Raw genomic sequence first — 22340 nt, forward strand, 5'->3', positions numbered from 1 at the left:
ATCATCCTTCTACAGGCTCCTCAGCGCTGCCCTCCAGAGGTGCCTACTTCCCTCCACAGACTAAAGGGAGCTTATACTTAAATGTGATGTTCAGAGTAAAAAGTAATTTTTAAAAAAAGTAATAATAATACAAAAATATCTGCACTGCAAATAGCCACTCCAAAGTTTTACTCGGAGTTTTCAGTGCTTCCTCTTTCTCAAGTGCAGGCAGCACCTAGTAACCTGTCAGACCATGTAAAGCCCATCCCTCACCTCTGATATACTAGAGAAGAGAACAAGCTATAAAAACTTCCAGAACTATTTAGCCTAATTTAATATTTATTGCTATTTTAGGCTGGGTGTCTCAAAGAAAGAAAAGAACTTTAGTACACTGAACTGATTTGGAATGAAATGGACCTAGACCAAAAGTTATGTTTCATGGATTTTAAGGCAACTCTTGAAAAATGCAGAAACTCAGAAATAAGATGGTATAGAAAGTAATAGAGACATTAGTACATTGAGGGCCATGTTCTTAATAGATAGGTGACATTTCCATTGCAGAAGAAAAATTAAAAAGTCCTAAAATGGAAAGCACTGATCTCAAGATTAGGCATACAAGCTGTCATGGAGCAATCTCAAGCAATGCATCAGCATCAAAACTGGATGGACTGAGAGGAGCCTGAGAAGAACTATTCATTACAGACCTCAGAATAATATTTCTTTAAGAGTTTGAGAACAACATACTCAACTCTGAAAGAGCAGTCTTCAAAAGCTTCAACACATGTAGGTGGCAACTAACTAAACAGAACAACTCAGAACAGAAATCTCCCCTTGGAAACACTGCACAGAAGTGGAAAGTAGGAGAGATGAATCTTGAAGCAGATTTTCAGGAAGCTGACTGTAGACTCGAAAAACTTTAAAGTCTGTGGAGGTCACTGCATAGTTGATCAGAAGTCTGAAGTGCAATGATGCAGGAAAGAAGAATCAGGTTGCACAATGTGAAATTATTAACTGGGAGAAACTAAGGGTAGTAAATTCTCCTCCTCTTGGAAACAAAGCTTCATGACACCTCCACGGTATGTATAACTGCTCATCAGCAACAGTAAAATCCCTTAGGAATAACAGGCATATCTCCAAATATTGCATTTCCCTATTGCAATTTCTAGCCTTTCTAGCATTCAGGTTTTCCAGAAAACTGCACTTATTGATGAATGCACTTACTGATGAATTAATTCTTAATTGTTTGACATGGGCAATTTGTTTTTCGAAAAGAAAGAGACACAACAAAAACATTTGAGATGTAAGGTTGCATTAGACAAGCATACTTTTGATATTTAATGTCTTTTTTCAGTTATCATTAAAAACCTGATTAATTTTCTCCACATGATATCAAGTCTTTTCAGGTCCTCAAAATTTGAGCTCAGACACTCAGAACAACCATAGGACTCCTAGTTTGTTTTGCTTTGTTATGCTCCCTCTGTAACTTAGGGTTTGTTTAATGTGATTGTAACTGCCATTTATTTCAAACGTATACATTAACTATAAAGAAATTAATTGTGAATAAGGAAAAAAACCTCAGAGGAGCAATTTTTTATCATTTTGAGAATTCACTGGGATTAGACAAAACAACACGCCTGTCTGCAGTGCAACAATTAGCAGGTTTCTGAGGAAAACTCTTGACAGTGAATGATTTAACCTGGAGAACAACCAAATTCAAGCTATGTTTTTTCAGTGACAAGAGTTGAGGTCCATATGCTACTTTCTGCTCATACCTAAAAATAAATTAACCATTCCCTGAAGCAGTTATGAAGCCAGGTCACCCCATTTTAACCAATATGTAATCTAACTAATGGGTACAACACCTTTCCTACAGCTCTATAGTTGGATTAATGCTTGTGCTTATACCCATTTACTGCTGCTTAATGAAGCAATGTGAAATAGAATAGTATCATCACAACAGGGTGAACATCTCCCATCCTATGGAATCCTAGAGACAAATCAGTAAAACTTTCTTCAAGGTGCTACGAGTTTGTGTCTTCTGAGCCAGAGAGGGGAAAAGACCCAAGTGTCACATCCAGAAGGAAAACATTAAGAAGTGGGATATAGAATAAAAATGCTGTCTACAGGCTGGGGGTTTTATCAACTGTACTTGGTAAAAAAGTGAAGCTTGCATGGTGTACTTGAAGAAAGAGTTTAAGTCTGCAGCCCTGGTGAAGGAAGATGTTTTCCCATGCAGAAAAACTAGGCAGATGACAAGCACAAATCCTCTCTCCAGGACATCTAGCTGCCTAAGCAAGGAAAGCAGGCGTGCTGCTGTCTGTGTTCCTGACTGAGCACACAGCCCTCTCATGTAAAGAGTACCTCACTTGACTCAAGGTACCAAAATTGAGCACTGCAATCTGTGACTGCAATGCTTACCCAATGGCAAGTTGTGTGCTTAAAAGACTTGCCATGGTAAAAATTGAAGGTGTATGAGGAAATATGTTCGCTACTAATGGCTAAACTATTCAGGCATCTTTGGTCTCCTCCTTTGAGAGATACCAACCAAAATACCCATAACCAATCTGCTGGTTCCCTCTTGTTGCTGCAGCTGCAAAAATAAGGCATTAGAAATAGCAGCCTTCCCAAAGAAGATTGCTTATTTGCATTCCTGGCACAGCTTACTTGCACAGTCCACAAAATGCATTCATTAACAGATAACAAAACAGCAGAAGGAGGCTTTCTTCAAATGTTCCACTCCTTCCTGAGCACAGGGGGAGTCCTCCAAACATTTAACTGATTTATCAAAGAAAAGGCTCACCTTCTAGCAGGAGAGACATATTCCACTGCATTTCGTTGCTAGGCAGTCCTCTGCATTTAACTGCAATTATTTATTTATATGAACTTCATTCTCCACCCTCCCTACCAAGATGCTTGTGGAGTTGAATAAACAACCGTACAATAAAAAGAGCATAAAAGCAGAAGGGCAAAATATTTAAGAGCAAAATTAACAGTTGTTACCAGAACTAAGAATGAAATGGCAAAGAGAAACAAAAAATAACTGGACTCCAGTGGGCCAGGGAGAAAGACAGCAATTTTTTAAAAGTCTATCTGCTAAGACAGATGGAGAGATAGCAATGAGATAAACCAACCAAGTGGTGAGACCCGTATGTGAGACTGCCCAAAACAAACATTTCAAGACTCATATTTAGTTGTGGAACTGTGAGTACTCAGTAGGCCATGACCTTCTTTTTCTTCAAGGTTCTTGAACATTTACTATATATAACACAAGTATTTATGATTTAAAACAAATCCATTCAGGCAGATTTTGACAGGATTGCTTGTGACATGTCTGAGAAAAATGCATTACTTTAAACAGTCTGAGGAAATAAACCTAGCAGATTCAGTGTATCATGCTACAAAATGTCATCTACTTTATGAAAGATAAGCATGGAGGGTAAAAAAGAACATTTCTTTGAGCTTGCTTAGATAACTCAAGATAACTCAAAATCCCAAGAATGTCTGCTGTGCTCTCTAGACCAACAGAGCACTCAGTGTTTAGCAACAGGGACTTCCCTGTGCTCAATATAGTTTTCTCTCTTTCACATTGAATGCTTTCAACTTTTTTCAACTTCTTTCTGTTCTCTAACCTATTTCTTAAAGATTTAAGACTAAATATTACTTGAAGTTAGAGCAAGGTTCCAAACTTCTTGCATTTGTTGAAAGTAACTGAGAATTTTTCTCCCCTTTACTGTTGTCTCAAGAATTCATTCTGTCAACTTCCTTGTTTAATCTGATCCATTATTATTATTATTATTATTATTATTATTATTATTATTATTATAACTATTAACAGTAACACATACTAATTATGGTATCAAATATAATTAGTTATCATTTTCACATCTACAAATTCTTGATCACATCTGATGTCTGCTATACATACTGGAGAGTCAAACCAGAAATGAATGCCTTTCACAACTACATCATTTGATATGAAAGGTTTTTATGTTAACAAGTTAGCCCAGTTCACAAACACTTGTGAAAAATATAATGTGCTATACATTTCCTTTTCAAATGTAGTAAGCACTGATGTCCCTTATCCTAAATAGACAAAATATCCTGCCTGAGAAAAGAAGTGCCCTTATTATTTGTTAATCCCACAACCAACAGCAGTAATTGCAGCCCATATAAAGACATCTCAACTCAGGATCAAGATAGATCAAATTTATTGTCCTGCAAATCTAGTAATTTGGAATGTGTTTTGGTTCCAGAGAAGTTACATGAAGAGCAGCTGCAATAGAAATTTTTATTTATTTACATATTCTTGGTCTTTATTTTTTTATGCATTCTTGGGTTTTATATATTCTTTCTTTATCTGAAATTGGCAGATTATTGTTGGCAATAATTAACTTATTAATCTTGCTTAAGACTTACATACTAAGCATTTAGGGTATGTTTTTGATTCAACTATTTTTCAAAATTCCCGGGTCTTCAAACAACTGAGCATACAGTATTCTAACAGAGCCTTACATTGAATCAATGGTTAATAAAAATGTTCCTTAGGGTTTTAAAGTACTTGTTATGACAGCATTTTGCCTTCTTGTAGCAACAATTGGTGATTACTTGAACAGAGAGTGCCTGCCACTATGGCAGTAACTTATGTTGATTATGATTTCAAAGATGTAAAAATGCCTTAAGGCTTGGAAAGTAGATACAAGTTTAATAAATATGGATATAAATAGCTGACTAAATAACCCACCACACAGAATTTTATAGATCAGTTCTCTACAGATTTCAAGGCAATGCCATCAATAAAGGCAGAAAAAAGGATGAGCTGACTCTAGAGGCCAGCAAGCCCTGTCAGATTTTTTTAAAACCCCACATTTCAAGTGTTCAGCATGCTGGTGATGCCAGATTAAGAATTTAAGGGAGAGAGTTGAACATTAGGAATACTTGCTCTGTATATAGCACTCCAGTATGTGCTGGGAATTAGGTTGGTAACAAATTAAGCAAGATTTATGCATTCAACATCATACTGCTGGAATATATACAGTCTTTTTTGACTCTGACTAATGTGACAACTTATACACTTGGATTGACATAGAAGAAAAGATCTGGAGGTTAAATCATAGATCCATATTTTAAAAACTGTGGTTATTCAGAACAAATTATTTCCTATAGAGAATTCCAAATTTTAAAAGGAAGATTAAAGTTTAAACAATGAAGGAAGAGTGGAAAGGACTTCCTTATGCAAACATAACTTCCTTTACCATTCTTCCTAAAAGTCACAGAATCACTGAACCACTGAGTTGGAAGGGACCCACAAGGATCATTGAGTCCAACTCCTGGCCCTGCACAGGACAGCTACAAGAAACACACCTTGTGCCTGAGAGCATTGTCCAAATGCCTCTGGAACTCTCAGGCTTGTGCTGTGACCACTTCCCTGGGGAGCTGCTCCAGTGCCCAACCACCCTCTGGTGGAGTGAAGAACCTTTTTTAATATCCAACCTCAACCTGACCTGACACAGCTTCAGGCCATTCCCTCGGGTCCTGTCACTGATCACAAGAGTGCAGAGATCAGTGCCTGCCCCTTCTCTTCCCCTCACAAGGAAGTTGTAATGCAGTGAGGTCTCCCCTCAGCCTCCTCTTTTCCCAGGCTCAACAAACCAAGTGACCTCAGTCACTCCTCACACAGCTTCCCTTCAAGACCCTTCACCATCCTCACTGCCCTCCTTTGGACACTCTCTAATGGTTTAATATCTTTCTTATCTATTTTATCTTTTTTATACTTCTTGTATTAATTTCATCACAGTCAGCATAAGTACCAGCATATGCTATACAAAAAGTATCCCTGTGTGATATATATGTTAACAGGTTTAAAAATTTCTTTCAGTGAAAATGACAAAAATGCCTTGATCATACAGGAGAAACTATATCAACATAAATTTAATAGATAAAAAGAAGTTAAATAAAGAATTATTAAGATCCCTTTATTAAAAAATATTTCGTATCCAAACACACCACAGAGTAGACCCAAACTTCTTTCTAACAACCTCTCAGTCAGCAAACACTGTCAGAGATGAAGCACTGCTGCTGGAATGGCAGCCAGCCAGGGCAGCAGCATAGGGAATGTTCTCCTGTCAGAAATTTCTAACACAACTGTATTCCACCACAAAGCACCAAGATTGCAGCAGATCCAAGGAACACACTTGGCCTTTGTGATGGATCTGCCCACGTGCACCAGAATATGTCAGAATTTATGTGTGTGTATGCTATGACTATGGTTTGCATTTCCCAATGCATTTGACCCTTCAAGATTACTTTTACAGCCAATGACCCTGACACTGATAAAGTTTCCAGGTATTCCAAGATAAATGCTTAGGTTTACTTTTACCTGTTTTTTGCCTCACTGCTTTCTCACCAGCCTTGAGTCATTCTCACACAGGACATAAAAAGCAAGGACCCTCTACTGTCTGCAATATATAAGAGAAAACCAGACAAGCAACCCAGTAATCATTACTTGCCACGGGGTCTAAGGACTAAAGCTTCGAGACTATTTGCTGCTGTAAGTCACAAAATCCTTGTCTAATCTAGCGTGTATCTGAACCCTCCCAACTCATGCTGGTGCCGAAGTACGTAACACTCAACTCCCTTCTGAGCCCTCTTCTGAGCTGGTAATGTGTACGATCCAGTCTTGCTGGCAAGGCCAAACCAAGGGACTGAGTAACCCTACTCAGACCATGGAAAAGCAATTTTAAATCTCTGGTTAGTTTAACAGAGTCCAAAGTCCCTTATGTGTAAAGGCATGCTCCCCGTGAGGCAGCTCAGGGATCTGAAGCTGGCCTGGTTTCAACCCACGCCAACAGAGCTGCTCCAGTTTATATGGAATGCTTGAATGCATTCACTGGGACTGTCTGTACCTTTTCAGCTCAGGTCAGGCCCCTAAAAATGGACAAATTCAACACACCATGTCTATTCAGAAGAGGACAGAAATACTCATTTGAGTAAAATTGGGACCTCTTCTTGCCCCTTCACACTGCCAGCATTTCCACTATTCCCTTTGTCACCTTAAGTCCCACAGACTCATGGTTTCTACTGAGCAAAATGAATTTTCTTCTACTGTTTCCAACTGCTTTATCATCTAATGCATGTCTTCTCATACAAGTTGTGTGCAGCTCCATAGAAATTAGTAGAACAGTTTCTCGTGGAACCAGTATTAGGCTTTTTTCTATTAGTATTTTTATAGTTTAATTTTGTCAAGCACAACTCAAATATTCTCAAATAATTCTCATTAAGTACCTATACTCTCTAGAAGTATAAAAACAGTTGCATGCTACTAGTGCTCTGAAGATACAAGAAATTCACTATTAACTCTGTCCTTGCTCACACCTTTAATAAAATATTTTTAAACACTTTCACTGTTATTATTAGTAACAGTCATTTGTAATGTGATTCTTACTCATTGATCAGGACCCTGCTGTGCACAGTGCAGCAATGCCAAACATCTCTGTACCAAAGGGTTCATAATTTAAATATGAGATGAGAAACCACACATCAATACAGAGGAAGCAAAAGGAAAGAATAAAAGATTTATCTTCCACAATTATGTAAGTGGTGTTCTAGGATAGGAGAAGAAAGCTTGCAAGGAGCACTGAGAAATAACTGTAAGCAAAGAACAAGCACTAAATGTACAATCTGTGGTTTTATAAATATCTTCTATAACATGTAGTCATGACAATAAGAGTCCTGACTGTATAAAGGTACAAGATGTCATTTGTGTCTTGTTTTCATTTCTATATTGTTTGCTTGGTCAATTTTGGATTAATTTTCCAGTTCCTATATTGGACTTTTTGCTGTGTTTTAATTCTCGGGGGAAGTTCTCTATTCTATTTTCTCACTATCATTCTTTTTCCTTTTCTCTTTACATTGCTTTTACTGATTCAACCATATACAATAAGGTTCTGGCATCCTCGCTTGTTTAAAATATTAATATCAAATAGTAATGAAAATTGTGAATGATTGAAATAATTTGTTTGATAAATTATCATGTAATGATACGTGAGAGAACTGTATAAAATATTATTTTCTTCCACTTACAACCTTTTGTGCAATGAAAGACTAATTTCATCCTTTTATTTTCTGTAGGTATTTTGTCCATATGTATTACCTTGAAATTCCTTTAAATTTTTTTTAGCTTGGAAATCCTGCCATCCATTTCTGACAAGAGGTTTGATCAAACTGACATATTTCTCTTTGCTTTTTTTCTTTCCCCCCCACAAAAAAAAATATGCAGAACTTACAGCATGGCATCATGCCACTACAAGAAATTTACTTTGGATTCAGATTTCAGAGAGATCAGCACATGGATACTGTATATTGGTTATGAAGGAATGATATTTCCTAATAGTTTCCTCCAAACTTGCATATATTTGCAGATCTGTGCTTAGTCCCACAAAGGCAGAAAATCTAGAAATTAAAGAGCTTGTATAATACACTGTTTGCTGAAAACAGTGCTTTTTGTATGTGATTCTAATAAGCAGAGTTATATCAAAGAAATAAGAAAGTTTGTATCACATAGGAAAAAGCTGCTTTTTGTGATGACTAATTGCTTGCTCTAATGAACATCTTTTGTTGCATCTGCAGTACTGTTGTTACTTTTAAGAACAGAAATCTCATCTCTCCCTACTTGATGTGATGTAGATTTAGACCCAGGCACTAGTCATTGGAATGTCTCATTTTCAGAAATCCATCTGGCTAGTTACATGGCAAATTTTTGACCTGCTGGCCCCTATCTCTTCATTTCTTCTAAGCCTGGCAAACTAAAATTTTGATATTTTTGTCAGACTACAATTATCAATCCTAACAGAAATACAGAATGGCTTGCACACTGGTATTTGTTGATGTGTTTTGATAATTTCATATTGCAACTTATATGTTGTATTGTAAACTTCTCTCTACTCTCACAAGTGTTTATATTACTTTTTCCAGTTCCTCTCTACAAGCAAAAAGCTAATTTCCTATTTACATCAGATGATATGTAAATAGGTCTTGGGTTAAAAGCACTGATTAAAATTCCACTGATCTCAGAGTTTCAAAAGGATATGTTTAGAAATGCTACACAATAATAAAAACTTTGCACTATCAGTATTATAATTCTGTAAAAATTTTCCAGTGCAAAGATTTCACTAGTTGTCATATAATTTTGCCTGCAAACTGCAAACTGCTCAACTTCTAGCAGTTGATATTAAAAACCATAAAGACACCATTGCCTGCATTGCCTGCATCCTCTCAGTTCTCAGCTTGTAGAATGACTATGGGCAGCATCATCTTTGATGAATGAAATCTCCTTTCCTAAGGATCTCTTCCAAAAACATCAACTTTTCTCTTTCTCCATTGTAATGTATTGAATTTCTTATCTCTTCTAATCATTAACCATTAATCATCCTTCATGGTGCAACACTTAAAATCTGAGCAGACGGTTAGGAAATACCTTGTGCATTCATACATAAAAGAAGAGAGACTGAGAAGAAAAACCAAAGGAGAAAAAAACCCATAATTCAGCTCCTGTATTATTCACAGGGAAGAGGCTTTTAGATGGAGACTCTGTCTTTTCTCTGCCCTCTCTGCGGATGCAGAGTAGTCTGTCAAGTGACACGGAAGATGATAAGTAGGATATCATGTTTTATCACTCACCTGTACATATTATACTGGTCAATGTCTTATCTCAATCTCATATTCCAAGGCATGGTGAGTTATAATATTGCCAGTTTCCCCTGACAGCATTGGTTTACAACTACACCCAATTTCATACCAGAAACAGCATGGTAGTATCAGCTTATCTAACTCATCTTGCTCAAGCATGAACTGCTTCTGCTTTCATTTTGCTTCAGATTCTTGTTGATGCAGATCACAACCACAAAACAGGCAATGGCTCTATCTAGCAAGTCCAGCAAGATTAAAGACGGCCTACAGGCCCTTCACTTGACTATAGGTGCTGTTCCTTGGATCTTAGGTATGAAAGCATGAAAAAACAAAGAGAAAAGGCACTTGATGGGAAAAAAGGAACATGCCCCCAACTTTACTGGAAGACATTGGATAAGTGCAAAAGAATGAGTGAAATTTATCTCCCACCAATATGCAGTCTCTCAGGTGTTAAACTAATGAGAGAAGGTAAACCACTGATGCAAGGGCCATGCCCTACTGAAAAATGTATGTGGTGACTAAAATTTTTAATATTTTCCTTTCTGGCACAGTTCAATCCTGGATCATCTATACTGTCAAAACCTCTTGCCTCTTTGCTTTTACAATTTAATAAAAATGTAATATTCTGTCTTTCAATATCTTTCCTGTAAAAGTTCTGTCACATATTTTGAACTAATACATGAGAGCGCCTTTTTTCATGTGTAATTTTTTTCATAAATTTAAGTCACTAGAGTAAAATTCAAACATATTCTAAGCATCTTGCTATTGACTCAGTTCACTTGCCAAATGATCAATGTAGTCATCAAAACGTTTGGCTGAGAAAATTATTCCTTTCTAGCATATATGCACTGAGACCCAATAAGAATTATATAATAGATATATAAAAGGCTAAATATAAAAGAGTTATATAAAATACTTTCTTCCTGTTTTCTAACTCTAATTCAGCAGAAACAGTGGGCCAAATGAAGGCTTTCACAGATTAAATTTTTTCAATCAGGGGTTCCTCATGAATTCTTTGGCATGGAAGTGGCCCTGCTGTGGTCTCCTGCTGGAGTGCTTGCCAAGCATCAAAGGTTCAGCTTTAGAGAGCAGAGCAATGAGGATGGATTATTAGAACATGGTTCCAGCTTTAGTAAGGAACATACTGTGAATATGTCCCAGCATTATTTTCCTTCATTTGAATGCACGTACATTTTACCCTCTAATAATTTTTGTGTTACAAAGCTTTTTGTGATCAGAAAAGAGTTCCCCACACTTTCAATTTTCAAATGTAGCATATTTTTAACTTGTGCACGTGTTACTGCTCAAGCTGTATAAAAAATAAATTTAATCCCCTGACTAAAAATTGTGCACTGTTTTTCAGGACTGTAGTCTGGTTTATATAATTTCTTTGAAAAGAGTATATTAATGTAGAATTTTATCTACAAATTCTTGTGTAAGTTTATTCATGCAAGTTACTTCAGTGGAATTATGAGTAAGGAGAAAAGACCACAAGATCTTCCTCTGCTCCCCTCACTACAAGATTAATTTCTCTGAATGAAGGGCTGGCAAGACTGTACCACATAAGTGCCTGCAAGCTGGCAGTGCAAGATATTAATTTAAAATAAAAGGGTCAACAAAAAACCAATGTGGCAGTTGGCTCAGGTCACTGGCTACTGTCCTTTTCTCTCCTACTGTCAAGCCCTTCACACACACACTTGGCTATTCAGTGAACCCAGACTCTGACAAATGTGACCTTTGAATTTAGTTCTCAAAAAAAGCTTTCAGAGTAGCAAAAACAGCAATGCCCTCCTCTGCAATACCTACTGCACCTTCAAATCCATGGAAGGGGAAGATCGAGTTTTGTCATGGCATCACAAGTAATGCCACAGGGATGAGCATGGGAGTCCAAGTTGTGAAAGAATAGTAAAATCAGTACCTGTACCTTCACTGACCTATCTTCAGCCTGCCATGCATAAATCCCATGATATGTTCCAGCAACATCCCATATTTTATCACTATCCAAAAAAACTACAACCATGTGACTTTACTGCATGCCTGCACACCGCCTGATTGGGTAGTCTCCATCCCTGCAGCTTTTTAAGACATATAAAAAATAAAGCCCTTAGTAACCTTGTCTTGTGTAAAGTCTTACAGCTGACTTTCCTTTGTGCAGAAGTTGGACTAGAGGCCTCCTGAGGTCCCTTCCAGCTTAAGGTAACCTGGGAACACAGCACACAGACATACACAGAGAGAACATACACAAATACTCCTCACCAAACTCCACCTGCATAATCTCTTAGAATTTATGATGTCATAGCTCTACTATGCTCTAGCATAGCTTGCCTGAGTTTCCAATACCCTAAACTTTTGTCATTTACACAGAGATGCCAATATGTACCTAAGATCAAGAGACATATAGCTCTGCCTAATCACAGTTCTTAATGTGGATAATCACATATATAACAGCCTCTAGTTATCTCCCTGACAGTAGCTGCCAAAAGTTTTTAGGATAGCTATACAGATTAGTGACAACAGAACCATGAAGAAATATCATATGTACCTTATTTTTCTGACATTTTAAATAAACATATTCAAAAAGCAGAAAATATTCAGTGCTTGCTTCCTATCAGTAAAACCAGCCATAAACATTTTTCTTAGCATGGTTCAGGGCAAGGACACAAGTGTTTCCAGTACCTATGAGGTTTCTGTACTTTGTAGCCTGTAATGCAGAGGCTACATCAGCTGACTTCTGGTTTTTGCATTTAAAGCAAGGTGGCTCTCAAAAAAAAGGTATTGGTTTACTGGTTGCGTGTTAACTCCAAAAATGATATTTTATGTTCATTTGACAAGGACATTGACCAAGAGAGACTAACTACTGCATCATCTTCTGCCTGGCTCCCTCACCTCTATGCCAAGCATACAATGTACATACATATAAAATCTTTGCAACACTTATTTAAAATCTGCCTTTTGCATTGTCTGGATATCTAATCCACTGTGATCCAAATAAAATGAAAAGACCCCTTCCTAGAGTGCTGCGAAAATCTGTAGTGATTATTTTAGAGCAGATATTTACTTTGTGTCCTTGGACTTCAGTGACATGAACACCAAAGACAGGTGTGTTCTTTACCTGAACAAGAATAAAATTATGAGTGTTCATTCTAAAAGTTTAAACACTATTTTGTGAGTAAAGGCAATGTTGTTACATCCTGACAAAGACTCAACCTGAAACATCTGGGGTATCAGAGCAGACTTGCAACGCTAAATGTCTTGGAAAAAGCAAATTTTTCAGTTGGCCTCAGTTCACATCAATATGTATGGAATAAACAGTGATTGTGCTTTTGTAACACATCCCTTATTTGAAGGACAAATGCATAAGAGTATTTTGCAGTGTTCTATTTTCACATTCATTAATGTCAAAAACAGAGCTTTCCAGTGACCTTGCTCTGCTCAGGACTGTTATCACTAATGCACCTACCGTGGTCTCATGCTCCCAGACTTCACAGCTCATTTCTTCCATGCTAATGCACATACAGACCATTTGAGAGGGAAAAAAACTCCATATCCATATCTAAGCTCCATGACTCCCCACTTCCTAGTACTTCTCATAACACAAAAGGGTAGGTGATTTTTAGCTTGAGTGTGAAAGAGGGAGTAAGACAACCCCAAAAACAGATCTTAACACTTAACACATGCAACAAAATGTCTGAGCACAAAGTTTATTCCAGGATTCACTATTGAACTACTTCATGAACATTAGGAAGTGAATGCCCCCCAACCCACAGTTCCATTTCTCTATACTGATAACAATATTGCCTTTTTATAATTTGCAGTTTGGAAAAACAGAGGAAAGCTGTAATGAATTTAGATTTTTTTTCAGCCAAAGGAAGAGTAAAAGAAAAAAAATAATAAAGTTTTTAAAAAGATACTCTGCAGTCTCCAAAGCTAATCCATCTTATGATCTAGCTGACATCACTGTTACAAGATTCAGCCTCACTGTCTAACAACTTTCACTTGCTGGAATATAAATCTAGTACTTTTTATCTGCTATATCAAGAACATGGAGAAGAAATTATTCCCTTGGTCTTTGCATCATCATACTCACTTAACTTTAATCATTATGTAGAAATTCTATCATATCATATCATATCATATCATATCATATCATATCATATCATATCATATCATATCACACAATCCATTGTATGTATTTTGGAGTTTCAGTCAATGTAGACTAGCAGTATGGGAACTATTTAATATATCAAGTAATCCTAGCTGCCTAGGGTGGAATTCATCACTATTTGAGGCAAGTACCTCAGACTTCACTTATAGTCCCTGAAGTGTTGGCCATGATGAACTTCATCTTCAAGTCCCAAGTCTAAAACAAGTCATAAAGGCCCAGTTCCTCTTCAGGATTTGGTGAGCATAGGATGACTGACTCAGCTATGGATGCATACATAAGAAATACGGACTCACAGAATTTCATTTGCAAGGGAGCTTTGGAGGTCATCTAGTCCAGCCCCCTGGCCAAAACTAGGTCATGTTGCTCAGACCTGGGCCCAGACAAGTCCTGACAGCTCCAAATATGGATATTTCATAAACTCTGGACAAAAAGTTTTGCTAATTGAAAATTTTCACCGTTAAAAAAAAAGTTTGATATCTTATCAGAATCTCCTATTTTTCAACTTGTGGCCATTACAGATGTCTAAAATCACCTGAGATCTGACTCCTATAATGTAATTAACAGGCTACTCTCTTACAACAGTGTGATACTTTTCACTTTATTTGAAGGTCTTTGTAGCAAGTAGAGCCTTTAAACTTGTGGTAGCGTGTTCCAAGCATTGGCAAGACAGGGAGTTAAGAAAGGTCTAAAGGTTTCAAAATAGAGTTTCTGGACAAGGAAAGCAATGAGATTCCTCCCCTCAGATGCCAAGTACAGAAATTAAGGGACTCATCCGTATGACGGTTGGGTTTTGGCTTTCTGTTTAAAATCTAAGAACAAAGAAATAGAAACAAAATCAACTAGAAAGTCTAGTGTTCATTTGGAGGAGATCCACTGATAATTGGAAAAACTAAGTAAAGGCAAATTAGAGATGTTACTATGAGATTACAGAAAATATAAGGTATGAGAGCTTCAGAAATGTGAGCTGCCCAGCAACTTCTGAGTAAAATCGATGCATTTGTAATAGACAAAGCTCATCTGCCTGCTTATAATTCAGGAAAGATCAGTGTTGATATGAGTATAGCAGAACTTGAATAATAAATTTAGGTGGAGACCATCATTTGCACTTCCCATTTGGTTAGAAGGGCATTGTAACAGCTGTTTTTCTCACCAAAAACAGCTGACTGGTGATATTATTTTTCAATTAATGATGTTACACTATGAATAGAGTACTGCATGTAGGCCTGAAAACAACAACAATTAGTGAAAGAAATCCAGCAATGTAACAAAGTATGTTTTGTTTTTCATTTAATTGGAGGGTAGGGAAAGTCAGAGATGGAGTAAACCCCATCTAGACACAGTGAAATTTGTATGCTGAAGGCTCTCAAAACAACCCGAGCCAGACTGAGTAAACAGATCTAGAAAAAGAAAGAATTAGGGAAGTGTAGAAGAGTGGAGAACAGAGATGACAAAGACATAAAGCAGTGCTGAGAAAATCTAAGGGGATTTTGTTTTTTAAACAAGACTGTAATTTTGCACTGAATCCTCAAATGAATAGAGATTTCAGTTATTTAGAACTGAAATGCCATCCTTAAATATCTTTACATTGTTACATGCACGAAGCCAAGCTGTGTAATTCCACACTGGGTTGATTGGGAAAGTAAAGCTTTTTAGTTTTACATTCCAAATCACAATAGAAGAAGAGATGACACCAAAGGAAAACAGCCTTATGTTAAACGACAACACCCTACTGCAGTGGTGCTTACGAACACCATTCCACACGTTAAGTCACATTTCGTACTGTCTGTGGAAAACACAGCCTAATTTGGGTGTATAAGATGTGAGATCTATATTAACTAGTCTTAGAGCTCTAATGTACTCCTCTAGCATAAAATGAGGACCAAATCAAAGAGCTGAAACAATGACCTCTGGGCACATATTACTACATCCTTAACCACATCTCTAGGTCACAAAATATTTCCAATTCTTCTCAAAAGCAAATAAAAACACCAAATAACATGAAGAGGTAAATAAATATGACCCAGGAAAAATAAAATCTGCTTTGCAGGTACATGGCTTATGACCAACACATATATTAATAACATATACTCTACACCCTGCTACAAATGAATATGTGTGTGAATGTCAGCTGATGAAAACAAGACTCTTTTAAAGCTTGGGTTTTCTTTCTTGTGTCATTCTGCTCTGCTTTGTGCTCCTTTCCCAGACAATAAGCAGATGAGCACATTTAGATTCTGTCCATGTACAGCAAAACATCAAGAGTTCACATTCCAAGGACCCACCCCTCACAATTCACACCTTGCAGCTTTTCTTTCTTAAAACAACTATGCCTTACAGCTTTCACACATTTACTGTTTCACTGTCTTGTCCTGAATCAGAAATTGATGAAAACTTCCTTGTAGTGAATTGAGGGACAAGAATATTGGAAAACTGATCTTTCTGATCTTCTTTGATTTTACAAAACCATGTTTTTCTGGTTGGTGAAATCAGGATTAATTTCTCTGTCTGAAAATGCAAAGGACCTCCCACTATCACATTTGCTACATCCCTCCCCTAAACCCCTTAAAATAGAAATGATAAAATTGCTCTCTTTCTTTTTCCCAAGTCTGTAGGAGTAACAGCCTGATTAGTAATTCCCTGTACAAGAAAGAAGAGTGCCCCAGCAAAGAGCGTGGGAACACAAAACTGCTAGAAAAGAGAAGCCACACTTTGCCTATTCATTTCTAATAGAATGTATTTTCAGCGGACAGTTTTATATAGTAGGAGCTTGAGATTTGCGTAGAAAGATAAACTCTGATCAAGTATCTGCATCCCATCTGGGACATGGTCTAATCAGGAATTTCCAGCAAATTTTTTTTTTCCTCATAATACATCAAACTGTCATTTTTGCACTCATTGTACATTTAACATCCTTAATGTCAGTGAAAAAGGAAAAGGGACTTAAATGTCAGTGGAGAGCTGAGGGGAGGCTTTGGTTATTGAACTGCTCCCTCCCAGGACCACTTCCTTTCTTCTCCCTCTGCATTTAAAGGTTGTGGATGGTCACCAGCTCTTGCATATGCAATGCTATGGTCCTCCAAGTTACATGCTGAGAGAAGTCTTTTTCCACAGCAGTATCGCAGTGTCCCAGGTGCTGAGCACCTGAATACTGAAGCCAGACACCAAAGGATGTTCATCCTTCATGAAGCATAACAAATGGAGCACCGAGACAAGAACCAGGAAATGAACTGAAGGATGGGTGACAGGTGAGCAGACTGCATGCACAATTCTGATGAGCTATGATGAGACTTCTCACATTTTGGAGCTGAGGCTGTACAGACACTGACTGGTTCTAACTGAGCACCTGCCTGGGGAAGCCATTACCTGGCCCCAGGGTTCTCTGAGAAAGCAAAGAGGAGACAGCCATGAAAGGAAACCCATTGCAAAATGCTTTACGCTATGAATTTCTGTAAATGCTCCACAGCACCAGCTGAACAAGCAGTGCAAGGGCTTTCTGTTCTGTTCACTGAAAAGAAATATAAAAGAAGCTCTGAGAACTCATGGGAGATGTATTTATTGCAAGTTGTAAAAAACTTTTGTCCAATGTGAATAAACCAAAAACTTTCATTTCCCTGGCTTCTGCAAAGTAAAAGATGAAAAAAATACATAAAAGTATCCTAGAAATGCACACACTTTTTCTTTGGAACTTGAAAGGCCCACACGATTCAAAAAAGAATGTATTAAAATTCCACCAAGGTTTGTGTTTATTTATAGTATTCTTCACACATTCTACTGCAGTTTATTTCCTCCTTGCTCTGCAGCTACTGAAGAGTTTTGTTATCCAGCTCATCTTTCAGTAACTACATGATGGTCTGTAAAAGCAAAAAAAATCTGACTACTGATGGAAAGAGAACATAAACATATTTTAAAATAGTCCACAACTCCATCTTTGATTATCTCCCAACCTGTATGCTTTCTATCAACTTTGTTCAATATACACTTTGATGTCTTGCTTTATCTAGTCATTTTTGGGGCTTATGTGGCAATTAACAAACTCAGTTTTTCTGGGACTTTTGAAAAGAGAATGGACACATATTTCTATGAGTTTTGTGATATATTTCTCACATGACTATGAAATTACTTTTTTTTTTCCATTTACAGGGTAAGGTTAATGCCACCTAATTTTCCTGAAAACATGGTATTGAAGATGCTACATACTTTTAGAAACATCAAAATTCATGCCAGTAATGAACTGAAATAATTAATCTCCTTTATATGACATTCCAGAGAAATATTTTGTATAATCAGTGTCTTCCTTTTACATACCTTGCTTTTTTTCCCACATACCATACATTAGAGAGGTATTGTCTTTCAAAGCAAAATCTCAACTCAGAACACCCAAAAACTTCCAATCAAACCACTGGCAATTTTTATCAAATTGAAAATGGAGAATTATTACAAATACAGTAAAACATACGAATGTTTTTAAGAATATCTGAAGAGCACTGCACATTTTGTAGTCTGATTAAACTAATAATTAATAAATAGTTTTTACATTTATATTTTCACCAGAGTCATTCATACAATGTTTTAAAATGTCAGCAAGGGTATAATTTTTTTTTAAAGTTATAGTTTGACTTACTGGGAAGTACAGAAGAAGTGATCCAAAAAGAATGGTTTCCAACAGCACCAGCCCTGAAGCCCTGATACTCTAGAAGACAAAAACCAACACAAAATATTAGAAAATTCTCTCTGTGTGCCATTTTCATAAAGGTACCTTCACTTTTGTCAGTGTAACAGTTCCACAGTAATGTTTATTAAGCTGTCATGCTTGCATGCTCCACACTCTTTAAATCACAGACCCATTACAATTCTTGTGTTTTACAAAATTAAATTTAAAATATCTTTTCCCTGTGTTAAATACTATTCAACAGACATTACCTGGATATGCTTTGAAATTGCTGAATTTGCTCTCAAGTGTCAAGACTGAGGGATCACGGGAATTACAGACATGAATTTAACTGTAGAATTTGTTCTGCATTGTTTAAATTTCAAGAAGTCCCTAGCATATTTTTGCTTATTTAATATTAATGACTTTTATTAATGACTTAATATTAATGACAATTTTATTAAATGTAGCGTGCTCTTAGACTGCAAGTGCATTTACTTTTCCTGAAATTTTTGTACAAAGATGTTGATTCATTAACTTGTCAGGATTGTAAAATACTACACCATTTCCTCACCAAATGTTGGTTAAGAAAACCAATATGCTTTTCTTCAATCTTAAGATTAAAAAAAAAATATTATTTTTCCTAATACAAAGTGTATTCCAATAAGTTTGATGATTTATGTACAGTGCAACTGTGCATTATCTTAGAGACAAAATAGCAACACTTGTAAGAAACTGAAATGTTAAATGAAGGGTTAATAACTCAGAATTGATCACTGCAAAAGCAGGAGTGCTTTGCTGATACGTGCAAGGTACAGCCCAGGTGCAGAGGCTGTGAGCACCAGAGGACAACCACGACAAATCAGCTTTGGTTTAGCAAGAAGCCAGGTTTGAGTCACATAAGGGAAGAGGCCAATAAGAAACAGATCCTGAGAGGTGGGATAATGTTTTTTATCATGCCAGGGCCCTCTCTTCCACGAGGCTCCACTATCATACAAGACATCATACAAAGCAGAGGTCCGCGAGCTCACGTCTCTCATGACTGAAAAATACTCTAACCACTAAAAAATATTCTTTTTTTATTATGTACAAAGCATCCCTATGTACCAGAATGACCAACAAAGCAACTGAAATGAGCTCCATATAGAGAAGATGGAAATTAACTAAAACATCTAAAATCCATTCAACTCCCATGTGGGCATTCTTTTCTAAACAAGTCTTTCACATCCTGATCAGTCTTTTCTTATCAAGCTTGTTTCTGGGCAGCATGATCATAAGATAACCTGCTGGGACAAAGAACTTCAGCATTTCCAGCTCTTCTTCCATAACAATAAATTATCTCATGATTTCTTCTTACCTGTGTTCTGGTAGGGACCATTCTCTGCAAATTCTATCTATGCACTTCCGCTTCCTGCCCCAAAAGAAGTGTGACTTACAGAGCAATGCTGGAATTCAAAATGGGCTTGAATCCAGGTTTTGACTATACTTTCACCTCAGTCTTTGGTACCAGGAACACAGGGGGTTTCACCTAATGTTTACAGATACCACTGCTCTTCTAAACAGGATTCCTTGGCAAATGGAATATACATTCTAGCAGAGATGAGTGCTATCCACAATGATGAAGAAAAGCTCAAAACCTCCAATCCAAAATAGTACAACTATTTTTACGTAAGTGTAGAGAAAATAAAAAAACAGGTTGGAAATTGAACTATAAGAATTCTTCTAAACTACATTTTTGAAATGGTTGGTTTTCTCTACTGCAAAGAAAAAGAGCTATTTTAACATTTGATTTTAAAATATTTTTATTTCTTCCATAATGACCACTATAGCCCAAGAAGTTCAGGAAGAAAAAAATTATCCAGCACTGAAACTTTAATAACAGGGATTAACTAAAGAGAAGACAACCAAACTAAAGCAGAATATTTCAAAATTAATTTACTAAAAATATTTTATTAGATATACAGGTATTTCCAGAAGTTTGTGAGTAATAGTTGTTTCCACCGAAAGCTGAATCTTCTACTGTACAGACTTTGCAAATACGGGTTCCTAAGGCACGGCTGGGGGCAGGACCACAAATGCTTCACTTTATGGGCATCTGCAACATACACAGCAGTGAATATGCACACATGCCTCAGGAAAAAATGCCCTTGCTCCTTTCTCCTCTGAGAAAATGAGCGAAGGAAAGGAAAGCGATGATAACCCAAAGTCTCCACCTATACACGCTGCACAAATAAAATTTTCTGATGGAATTCCCAGAAATTAGGGCATTTTAGGACACAGCCCTGAAATTTTGTGCACTGGGAATTTCTTCCACTTTGTTGTAATCTTTTTCTTTTTTTTTTTTTTTTCCTTTTCCTTTTTAACAGCTGCTTGGGGTGTTTTGTATCTGTCTTGCTTGTTGGCATTTATTTTTGTTTTATTTATTTATTTCTCTGACTGTTCATCTTGTGTTCAGTTTGCTTATTGCCACTTTGTCTGTGTGTTCATTTCCCATCCAGGATTTCTTTTCTATTTTTACCTATTTGTGTCAGTAGAACAGTCCTTTCTGGATTTCCTTGTCTTGCACAATGGTTACACATTGCTGATACTGCAATTTATTTTGTTTCTAGCTTCATACTAACTTTCATACATAGCTACCTATACCATTCACTTATCCAGGTCTGCAAAGAGTACTTTGTGAAGGACTGATTCATGCCTTCATCCATTCTATCCAGGGCACATTAGTAGCCTTTGAGATAAACAGTCACTCCTTATCCTTGAATCTCAGAAAGCAGCACCATCAAGAAATGAAAGTCATACGTGCCTCTTGGCCACTGCTGAAGGGCCATAAATAAATGTTGAATAATTATTTGCACAAGGGAAATTTTAAAAAGTGTAGCTGCCCAAGTTGCATCAAGCACAACAAAACAAAAGCTGAATTGATGTATAAACAAGCACAGAAGATATTGCATTTCATCTGTCTGTGGTCCTAAGCAATCCAGGAAATACAACAGCATTAATTAGCACGGAATTTCTAAATGTCATCACATAAATCAGTGATATGAGTGTCAGAGTATTTTCATAGTGGAGAAAGAAAAAATAAAAGCCAAAATAAAATTTAAGTCATCCTGTATCAGCTACATAGTGTAACATTGAATTAACTGAACTGTAGACTTTTGGTGTCAGTCCAGGAAGACTGCAGGTTCCTCCAGGGCCACATGTCACTGTGTATTATATGAGCATGGTACCATGAAAACCTACTGAGGGGAAAAGGTTGGCGTATTTTGATTTTTTTTCACTTCTGTTAAATAGTTCTGCCATTTCTGTAATATAAAGAATGACCGAAGAGGGCTGTGTTTTACAGAAAATTTCCTTTTACAAAGGTAGTTTCACCAGAATGTGAGCTTGCCTTTCAGATAAATAAAGCATATCAGAAACCATTAGAGAAATTCAGATATAATTCTTTTTTTGATCTCAACTTCGAATACATTCCTATTTATTAAACTGGAAAGTGTATCTACACTCCATGTGTAACTGGAAAGCACATATGGATACATGACAGAATGGTAGAGAAGCAAGGAAATATAGAGAATGGGCACAGGTTTGCTCTGCTGTGCTAGGCTGATATATTTGAGGAGACTAGAAAAATTACTATGCAAATTGTCTCAAAAGAAGTGCAATAAAAAGTGTAGCTAAAGGCAGATGTGAAGGCAATGTGCTCGCTCTGCAGTGCTCCCAGGAGGACCCTTGTGCTGCAGGTCTGGCAGATCCATCCCACTCTGCACGAGAGGACATGGGAGATGTGGTGAGACCTTACAGGACTGTATTCCCAAATCTGTCTCTTACTTCTATGAAAACTCTTCCTGTTCAAATTATTTTTATTCA

At 36.9% G+C, this 22340-nt stretch overlaps 1 protein-coding gene across 1 annotated transcript in view; it reads right to left on the reverse strand.

The window, feature by feature from the left end:
* Positions 1-22340, reverse strand: part of GPR158 (G protein-coupled receptor 158) — a 187165-nt gene that overhangs the window by 64469 nt on the left and 100356 nt on the right. Inside the window, exon 5 of the mRNA XM_053967378.1 lies at positions 18450-18518. Coding sequence (XP_053823353.1) covers positions 18450-18518 — 69 coding nt within the window. The remainder of the gene's footprint in view (positions 1-18449; positions 18519-22340) is intronic.

Source organism: Vidua chalybeata, chromosome 1 (assembly GCF_026979565.1).
Source record: "Vidua chalybeata isolate OUT-0048 chromosome 1, bVidCha1 merged haplotype, whole genome shotgun sequence".
NCBI lineage: Eukaryota > Metazoa > Chordata > Aves > Passeriformes > Viduidae > Vidua > Vidua chalybeata.